The 10,123-nt window shown below is 53.4% G+C and overlaps 1 protein-coding gene across 1 annotated transcript; it reads left to right on the forward strand.

The window, feature by feature from the left end:
* Positions 1 to 1,073: 1,073 nt before the first annotated feature.
* Positions 1,074 to 5,813, forward strand: Rras (RAS related). The gene is made up of 6 exons (XM_059278651.1): positions 1,074 to 1,524; positions 3,744 to 3,831; positions 3,927 to 4,029; positions 4,113 to 4,221; positions 5,261 to 5,379; positions 5,452 to 5,813. The coding sequence occupies exons 1-6, from the start codon at positions 1,372 to 1,374 to the stop codon at positions 5,534 to 5,536; spliced, it is 657 nt and encodes a 218-aa protein (XP_059134634.1). The 5' UTR covers positions 1,074 to 1,371; the 3' UTR covers positions 5,537 to 5,813.
* The last annotated feature ends 4,310 nt before the right edge of the window (positions 5,814 to 10,123 follow it).

Genomic DNA, 10,123 nt, shown 5'->3' on the forward strand with positions numbered 1-10,123 from the left:
CTGCCTCTGCTTCCCCAGTGCTGGGACAGTAGGTATCCGTCACCATGCCCAGCTTAAATGACTCGTTTTGGGGGTACTGGAGATTGAATCTAACCCTCTATTATGAAGCATTACCTATAGCCCTCTTTTTGTTTTTTATTTTGAGACAGGTTCATTCTAAGATGTCCAGGCTAGCCTTGAATTTACAATAATCTCCACTAAATTTAGAAGGAGTCAGACCAGAGCGTCCTTACTCAGGACAGTAAAGTCCGAAATCCGAGTCCTCTGACTCAGAACAGAAGAGTGAAGACTCACGTCCCTTCTCCCTGGGACTCAGAAATCTCAATCCTCTTCCTTCGACCGGTTCCTCAGGCCTTTCAGGGCATCAATATAATACCTTACACAAACGTAAGTGCTGGACTCCTCCACAACCTTCCTCGCGCACTCATGACCTCGAGCCCAGAATTCTGAGCCCCCAAGACTCCAAGAGTTCAGGCTCTCAGGTTCTCCAATACCTAATCTAGTAGTAAGGGGCCCCTCCCGAAGGCCTGTTCTCCCTACCACCGGAGAATCCAAGTCTCCAACTCGATGCACTCGTAGGAACCAGGTGTCTGAATCATCAACTGCCTCCTCCCAACACCAGAACTCCTGGCTGTAGGCCCTCCTGGCCCCGGACTTCCCGGCTAGGATGAGCTGGCTCATGGATTAGGAATGTGGTGATCTCACAGCCCATCCCTGCCCCGTTACCCTGCTGTCCCCATCCAGGGCCCCAGCTCCCCTCCCCGATTATCTTCCGTTTGGCTGGGACATAGGGAACCGGAAGCCTGGATCCCTTGGCGGGCCAAGACTCCTGCTTCCAGACCAAGGCCGGGCAGAGAGCTTGGCGACGATCCCGGGAAGGAGGTGGAGCTTCTTTTTCGAGACCTGTGCTTCCTAAGACCGCCCTATATACGGCCGTGAGCTGGGGCCCACGAGCCCCACCCACCACAAGTACTCAGGGGTGGACCTTAGATAACTGGTACCGCTAGCGCCCTAATTTGCATATCCCCGCCCCGAAAGAACTTTTCGCCCGAAGATGGCACTTATTAGCATAACCCCTCCCACAGGCGGGCTGCCCGAAGGGAGCGCGTGGCTGGGCTCCGGGTGGGCGCGGATCTATACTGGCAACTCCCCGCCCCTCTGGGAATTCCCCTTCCCTGCAAACTTGTTTCCCCTACCCTTATTAGTATAGCTCCGCCCTTTCCCTGGCCTCGCCTCCTCCTGAAGCATCCGGAGACGCGCGTCCTCCAGACCGGAGCTCATGTTTATGCAGTATTTATTAGCATAACCCACCCCTTAGTCTCTCCCGGCTCCCCCCTAGGCGGTAGCGGCGGCGGCAGCAGCGGTGGCGACATGAGCAGCGGGGCGGCGTCCGGGACTGGGCGGGGACGGCCCCGGGGCGGGGGGCCGGGACCCAGGGACCCCCCGCCCGGCGAGACTCACAAGCTGGTGGTCGTGGGCGGCGGCGGCGTGGGCAAGAGCGCGCTGACCATCCAGTTCATCCAGGTAGTGGGCCCTCACCGGGGAGGGTGTCCCCCGAGATTGAGAATTTGAGCCCTTTGGGGGTTCCCTGAGACTTTTACTTCTCTCAGAACCGTCATTAAGACTCTTCTAAGAGGGTCTCTAATCCTAAAAGATCCCCTCAGTTTGCGACTCCAAGCGCCCAGGGCCTCCACCTCCTTCATGAGGGGGAGGGAGCTTTCTCCTAATACGTCCTGGGGCAGATCACCCTCCCCGAGGTACCTGAGAGTCCTTGTCCCCAGCGGACCTGGCTCTACTCACCTCCTGGGAGTATCCTAAATTCCAAACAATTGCTCCATTCAGATCTTAAGCATTCCCTGAGGACCCGACCCGAACCTAGTCAGCCCGAAGTCCCAGCTCGTTCACCTCTAAACCACCCAAGAGCTCCACTGACCCGGCGGCTGGGCTCAGTATTTTAGACATTGGCACAGCTCGAACCTAGTCCCTCTATTCAGGCACCATCCCCCAGACTTTGGAAATGTTTGCCTAGACCTTGGTTCTAGGACTCTACTGTTACCACGCAATCCTAAGAAAGATACCCTACTGTAACCCCTGCTTGAAGAGGATTTCTCCTCCGAACTCAGACCTTAGGTAGATCCTGCCACATGACCATTCTAGAAAAACACCAGTATCTGGCAGTACCCTATTCTGCTAAATGCAGACCCTTACCCTCAAGGAAAACCAACCATTTCTCCACCCTAAGTTCTCTACTCCAACTCCCTGCTCTCACCTCTAGAAACCCTGGGTAGCTCCCAAGTCATCTCCAAGTTTAAAAAAAAAAAAAAAAAAAAAAAAAAAAAGCTCAGGTTTTTCACAGCCTCCAAAGATCTGCTACTTGGAAGGTTCTAGGACCCATAAATGCACCATCTATCCACTACATCATAAACTTGCCCTCCAAGAATGCTCCAGGCTGTTCTCACCCTGGAGCACTCGTCTTAGGTAGTCTCCCCCACACAAACCAAGCCTCATCCTCCCCAGGCTCTGCTCCTTCACCCCTTCCAGCCAACACCCTGTAGAGAGGAAGCCACCTTCACCGGCAGCAGCCAAGTTCTGAAAATCCAGCCCAGCCCCGGAAACCTCCACCCAGTTCCCACGGGGAGCCTCCCCGCTGACCACCCGACCCGGTCAGGGCAGCGCCAGGAAAGTGAGAGCCCACTTGCTGTAGTAGAGGTTCCTGGGTGAGAGACCCACACAAGGAACCTCCAGCAGTGCCTTGGAGAAGCCTACAGTGGGAAGGAAGAGCCCGACTTTGAGCACTTGGCACCCAGGGCCAAACCGGGAGCTGGCCAGAGGCCTGGCTGGAGGCAGCAGGACCCAGGCAGGAAGGGAGGGGCGGGTTGAGGGTGGGGCAGCCTCTCCGAAGAGGGATTGGAACCTAGACCTTCCCCAGGGAGGAGACGCTGGAGGCTGCTTACGGAGGAGGGAGTGGCTAGATGGGCAGCGACTTTGGTCAACAAGAGTGTTCAGGAGCTAACTGTCACCAGGCACACGAACTGTCACCAGGCCAAGTGTGAAGTGTGGAGCAGAGAATTCCCGCTCGTCAAACACTGTTAGACGGTCTAATGTTCTCATCCTCTTTCTCCAAATGAGGAAAGTGGGACTCAGAGAGGGAAAGTGATTTGGGAGTAATCATGGCAAAGGAGGGTGCTTTGTATTTGTACTGAAGAAAACAGAGGGTGTTGTATAGCAGATGTGGGTTCACGCTGAGAGGTAATGGCATCGGGGACAGGGACCCATGACCTGGGGACAGTCAGCCAGAAAGATGGAATCAGAACAGCTAGAGAGGCAGGACAGAGATCTAGAGAGAAAGGAGACAAAGACCAGAGAGGACAGAGACTCAGAGGGATGGAGAGGGAGAGAGATGGCATGGGCAGTGTGGGGAGACAGGTACCCCGAGACCCAGAGAGAGGGGGAGCCAGAGAAAGCAGGAGGGAGAAAGACCAAGAGAGAAAGACAGATGGAGACTCAGGAGGAGAGAGAGAGAGAGAGAGAGAGAGAGAGAGAGAGAGAGAGAGAGCTCACCAGAGTAGGAAAGAGACCCAAAAAAAGAGAGGGGACAGAGACCAAGAGAGACAGACCCAGAGAGGAATATGTAGGGGCAGGGTGCGTGTACACACACACACACACACACACACACATACACACACACACACACACACAAAGAGATAGAATGCTTTGGTGACAGTGACCTCTCTATCCTCCAGTCCTACTTTGTGTCTGACTACGACCCCACCATTGAGGATTCCTACACGAAGATCTGTACTGTGGATGGCATCCCTGCACGACTGGACAGTGAGGATGGCCGGGCTTGGGTGGGAGGCAGCTAGCAGGACTGAGCATGCCCAGGACAGCCTGAGACCCACATACTCCTTTCCCTGTCCCCACAGTCCTGGACACTGCAGGTCAAGAGGAATTTGGCGCCATGCGGGAGCAGTACATGCGTGCTGGCAATGGCTTTCTGCTGGTGTTTGCAATTAATGACCGGCAGAGGTGAGGGGGAGTGCTGGTGGACCTGCCTGAGCACAGGACAGCTCTTCCCGAAGGCTGCCTCACACTACTGGCTTCTCTTGCAGTTTCAATGAGGTAGGCAAGCTCTTCACTCAGATCCTCAGAGTCAAGGACCGAGACGATTTCCCCATTGTGCTGGTTGGGAACAAGGCAGATCTGGAGACACAGCGCCAGGTTTGGGATGCCCCCTTCCCTGATGACTCCATTTGGACCTCGGAGACTCTCAGGGAAACCTCTCCTACTCTGGGTCCCAGGTCTCTTCACTCTCACAACTTTCACTTAGATACGACCCACAAGTGGAACCATGCACTGAGCTATACACCCCCAGCCCCTCACTGGGAGATTCTAGGCAGGGGCTCTACCACTGAGTCAACCCAGCCCCTCACTGGGGGATTCTAGGCAGGGGCTCCACCACTGAGCCACACCCCAGCCCCTCACTGGGGGATTCTAGGCAGGGGCTCTACCACTGAGCCACACCCCCAGCCCCTCACTGGGGGATTCTAGGCAGGGCTCACCACTGAGTCACTCCCGTCCCCTCACTGGGGGACTCTAGGCAGGGCCTCTACCACTGAGCCACACTCCTGTCCCCTCACTGGGGGACTCTAGGCAGGGCTCACCACTGAGCCACCCTCCCGCCCCCTCACTGGGGGACTCTAGGCAGGGCTCACCACTGAGCCACCCTCCCGCCCCCTCACTGGGGGACTCTAGGCAGGGCTCACCACTGAGCCACCCTCCCGCCCCCTCACTGGGGGACTCTAGGCAGGGCTCACCACTGAGCCACCCTCCCGCCCCCTCACTGGGGGACTCTAGGCAGGGCTCACCACTGAGCCACACTCCCGCCCCCTCACTGGGGGACTCTAGGCAGGGCTCACCACTGAGCCACACTCCCGCCCCCTCACTGGGGGACTCTAGGCAGGGCTCACCACTGAGCCACCGTCCTGACTCTCACACTAACCCTCTGCTGTTGCTTCCTAGCTGCACTGTGTTCCCCTCTCCTGACCAAGAACACCCTTCTTGCCTGCCTGCCTCGTAGTTACCGAAAACATCTTCCTAATTTTCCTAGTGTCTCACTTAGACAGCTTCAACTCTCGAGGATCCTCTTCTTGGGTCTTTCTAGAACTTTCTGTGTTGAACCTGCTGTTATACACCAGAGCACACCTTGCTTCTGACAGCCTCCCCTCTCCCCGACTCCTCCCTCGTCCTCTTTTCCCAGGTCCTCCGATCTGAAGCCTCCTCTTTCAGTACTTCCCATCACATGACTTACTTTGAGGCCTCAGCCAAACTGCGTCTGAATGTCGATGAGGCATTTGAGCAGCTGGTCCGGGCTGTCCGGTAAGCACAGCACCTCTCCTGCTCTCCTGGTCCTCAGCCCTCCATCCCATACTTATACACTGCTTCCCACAGGAAATACCAGGAGCAAGAACTCCCTCCTAGCCCACCCAGTGCTCCCAGGAAGAAGGATGGGGGTTGCCCTTGTGTCCTGCTGTAGCCAATAGCCCCAAGGGACCAGCACAAGCTCTCTCGGGACCAGCTGCCTCACACCGGCTGTGTGGCCTGAGGCTCTAGCTGAGCATCAGTCTCCTCCTCCGGGTCCCCAGGACACACTACACCCTCTGCCTTCACTCCTGGCCTCCTGGGGCTATCACTGTGTGCCTTCTGTCAATGCCTCCTTTCCCCACCCAAGAACCCGGTGGGGTGAGGAGCTCCTCATCACTGCTGTATATACGTCCCATCTTTCAGAAGAATAAATGTCACTGCCTACCACAGGAGATGCCTTTTATTGAGTGGGTGGGGTAGTTGCTGGAGATGGACCATAGTCCCATGCCTGCTAGGCAAGGAAGGACTGAACCACTAAGTTGCATCCACAGCCGAGATTTTTTTTTTCCAAGATAAGGTTTCTCTGTGTAACAGCCCTGGCTGTTCTGAAACTCACTCTGTAGACCAGGGTGGCCTCAGACTGCCTGCCTCTGCCTCCCGAGTGTCAGAATTAAAGGCGTGCACCCCCATGCCCTGCTCTATTTATTTTTCTAAATGAGAGTGGTGATCTGGTAAAGGTGCTTGCTGCCAAGCATGACGTCCTGAGTTCAAATCCCAGAACCCACAAGGTAGGAAAAAAGAAAGAACCCAGTCCTGCAATTGTTCTTTGATGTCTACGTGGCACTTAAATGTGCACTGGATAGTTTCATGTCAACGTGACACGAGCTAAAGTCATCTGGAGGGAATCCCGATTGAGAAAATGCCTCCAAAATATCAAGCTGTAGAGCATTTTCTTAATTAGTGGTTGATGACAGAGGGCCCACCCTGGGCTGCTGGTCCAGTTTTATAGGAAAGCAGGCTGAGGAAGCCATGAAGACCAAGCCAGTCAGCAGCTCCCCTCCATGGCCTCTGCATCGGCTCCTGCCTCCAGGTTCCTGCCCTGTTTGAGTTCTTGTCCTGACGTCTTTCAAAGATAAACAGTGATGTGGAGGTGGGTTTTTTATCAAACCCTTTCCTCATAAATTTGCTTTGGTCATGGTGTTTATTACAGCAATAGTAACCCTAACTCTAAATAAATAAATAAATAAATAAATAAATAAATAAATAAATGTAATAGTATTTTTAAAAACTTAAGCTGGTGTGGTGGTGCATGCCTGTAACTCCAACACTTCAAGGCTGAGGCAGGAGAATTAGATCACAAATTCAAGCCTGGTTTAAACTCTATGACAAGATTTTGTTTCAGGGAAAAAAGTATTATCTTTTCTTCCTGGAAAATTCTAGAACTACACTGTTCAATATGGTGGCTAGAATCTACATATGGCTGTTGAAATTAATTTTTTCAGCTGGGCAGTGGTGGTGCACACCTTTGATCCCAGCACTTGGGAGGCAGAGGCAGGCGGATCTCTGATTCAAGGCCAGCCTGTTCTACAGAGCAAGTTCCAGGACAGCCAGGGCTACACAGAGAAACTCTGTCTCAAAAAAAAAAAAAAAAAAAAAAAATCAGAGAGGGAGAGAGAATCAATTTCCTCAAGTTCAAGAGCTCAATGGTCACAACTGGCAGTGAAATCTAACAGGTAAAGCAAATATACAAGATTCCTGTGGCTGCAGAAGGCCCTACTGAAAATGCTGTTCTAGAAAGTTCCAGGGACGCAGAGACAGACACTACTACCACCCTACCTATCAGGCTCCCATCTCCGCTCTCCATGCCAAGAAAGTTCCTTTAGCTGGGGCGAGGGACAGATGAGCAGAATGGCATCTGGGTCCAAGGAATCTTCGATTACTTAGACCCAAGCCCGGACCTGCCAATCCTGCCATCCTGTGTGACATCCTGGAGGTGCCAGACATAAACCTCCAACCCCATCTGATCAAACTCTTTTCTTTTTTTTCTTTGCTGAGACAGGGTCTCAATTAGTCCAGGCTGGCCTTAACTCCTGACCCTCCTACCTCCGCTCCCCAACTGCTGGGGTTACAGGTGTGAGCCAGCAAGCCTGGCTTGATTATCCATCTTTGAACTTCAACACTCGACCAACACAGCAGACTGAAACTCCATCCGAGCAGCCTGTCCCCGTGCTGAACACAGGTTTTCACCCGACTCGTCATCAAATACAATGACTTTGAGTGTCTCTGGGCCCAATTCCAGAACACCTCACACCCACCTCAGGGTCTGCCTTCTGATCCGGGAGAGACTGCGGCCTTGCCTCGCCCCTGGCAAATCACATCTAGAACAGCAATCTTCTCTGAGAAGATGCAGGCTACGGTTGGCTATTCAGTATCAACATCCATGACCTTTCCGACCTGTCCTGGGACTGTGAGCTTTACTCTGTATTCCAGATTAGATATCAATTAGCAGCATCCCCTTCCGGCTTTCCCTAACAAAGAGCCCTTGGCCTGTGTTCAACCTTGTGCTCTGGGACCGAGCAAGGCTAAGGACATGTAGTAGCATGTTCACTACCCAGCCCAAGAAAGGGGTTGCCACTTTGAAAGGAAGAAGGTGTAGCTGGCTGCCACCGTTTCATCCTTTCCCTGCCAAGGTTTCCAAGTCTCAGAAGTTCCAGTCAGGGGTACACTGCTCTTACCAGCAAAGGGTTCTGGGTCCCAGCAGACATTCCCCAGAACAGAGACGATCGGGAATTATTTCCCACTGTACAGCAGGGTGGAGTTCTTGGCCTGCACATCCTGGTTCTTGGATGCCCAATGAGAAGGTGACAGGTCACTACTTGCCCCCAGAAGAAAGCACAAGAATACACATGACAGCTGGCAGACATTTTTGGAAGGCTCCAGGCCACTGCCATTCTGAAGTTTCTAAGACAAGAGTCAAAGGCTGGCAGAGCCTGGCGGGCATCTCTCCAGGCACGTGTTTGTGCCTGTGGTAGGGTTTCTGCCCTCTTCCAGGCTCTGGCATGATCTTGTGGGTTTTTGAGAAAAGGTCTCTCTGAAGCCAAGGTTACCCCACTCTCTACATTTCCCTCCCTCAGGCTCCCCAGCACACCAGGCTTGTCTTCAGTTTTGATGTATGTGCACAAACCCACCGGCCTGCTCCAAGTAGAAACAACTGAGGCTCAAACTTAGGAAGCTGGGTTTTATCCAAAAGGCAACATGGCCCTTCTACTCTGGAAGGGGTCTTTTTGGTCAATTTTTTGTTCTAGAACTCTAACCTGGGGATCTCTAGCTTCCGTTTGCAGGGCCAATCTGTAATCTAAAGCAAGCCACTGCCTATCGGCCTACAGGCCACAATTTATGGGCACTTAAGGTCCACTCTCAGCCCTTACCAGAATGCTAACTCCATTGTTAACATCCCAACTTTAGTGCCCCTCCTCCACCCCAGTGTGGGGATGGGGAAATCCGGGCCTTCCTACACACTAGGTTAGCACTCTACCGCTGAGCCACACCCCAGCCCCTCACTGGGGGATTCTAAGCAGGGGCTCTACCACTGAGCCACACCCCAGCCCCTCACTGGGGGATTCTAGGCAGGGTCTCTACCACTGAGCCACAACCCCAGCCCCTCACTGGGGGATTCTAGGCAGGGTCTCTACCACGGAGCCACACCCCCAGCCCCTCACTGGGGGATTCTAGGCAGGGGCTCTACCAGCAAGACCTGACCCCATCCCTTTTCAGGCTGGCCTTGAGTTTCCATGGTAACTCCTTCTGTGGTTACATGTATAAGCCATCACACCCAGCATCCATTTAACTTGATTTCGGCTCAGAGACCTGGGACAGAATTCCTGCAAGCTCTTGGAGGGCTTCAGGGGCACTCTCAACAGCAAGTGACTCAGTAACAGTACCTAACATTCATTATGGTACAACTGAGAGCTCCACACCAACCTAGGCTGTCTCAAGTGCTTCTTGGTGACTTAGCCCCAGAATCTGACAGTGGTAAAGGGAACCCTCAAACTCTGTAGTAGAAATTACTACCCAGCTCCTGTCACCTGAAAAGTCTATTCTTTAAAAAGCTACACAGAGAAACCCTGTCTTGAAAAACCAAAAAAATTAAATAAATGAAAAGTGGAATTTAACCAGGTTGGGTGGCGGAGGGGGGAGGGGGGAATGGGACAGGGACATGGGACCCACACGCCTATAATCCTGGCACCTGGGAAGTGGAAGCAGGAGGATTATTAGTTCAACGTCAGTCGGTTACTTGGTGAGTTTAGACTACAGGAGACCAAAAAGTGGAGTCCAATTGTCTTCTGTGTATGTCATCCAGTGTGGTCCTCTGTAAGAGCAGCTAGTGTTAACTACTGAGCTCCCTCTCCAGCCCCAAGGCTTTGGAGAGCCTGTGGGACAATGGCAGATGACTTAGGTGGCTTCTTCCTGGTCAGCCACCATACTGTAGGAATGCTCAGTGAGTTCCAAGGAAACAGCACACAGTAAAGTGAGGCCTCCAGCCTTACGCGGGGATCCTGCAGCCACAATCCCCTGGGCAGCCTGGCAGATCCCCGTCCACCCCCACATCCCCGATCTTGACAAACCATGACAAAATTCATGCTTGTGTGAGATCATTACATTTCGGGGCCACACACACGCTAACCCTAGGCTGTCTACCTGAGTGGGCTTCATCGAAGGCCCTTTGGCTACCCTTGCTCCCGCTGCCCAGGCCCACCCC

Source organism: Peromyscus eremicus, chromosome 1, assembly GCF_949786415.1.
Source record: "Peromyscus eremicus chromosome 1, PerEre_H2_v1, whole genome shotgun sequence".
Taxonomy (NCBI): domain Eukaryota; kingdom Metazoa; phylum Chordata; class Mammalia; order Rodentia; family Cricetidae; genus Peromyscus; species Peromyscus eremicus.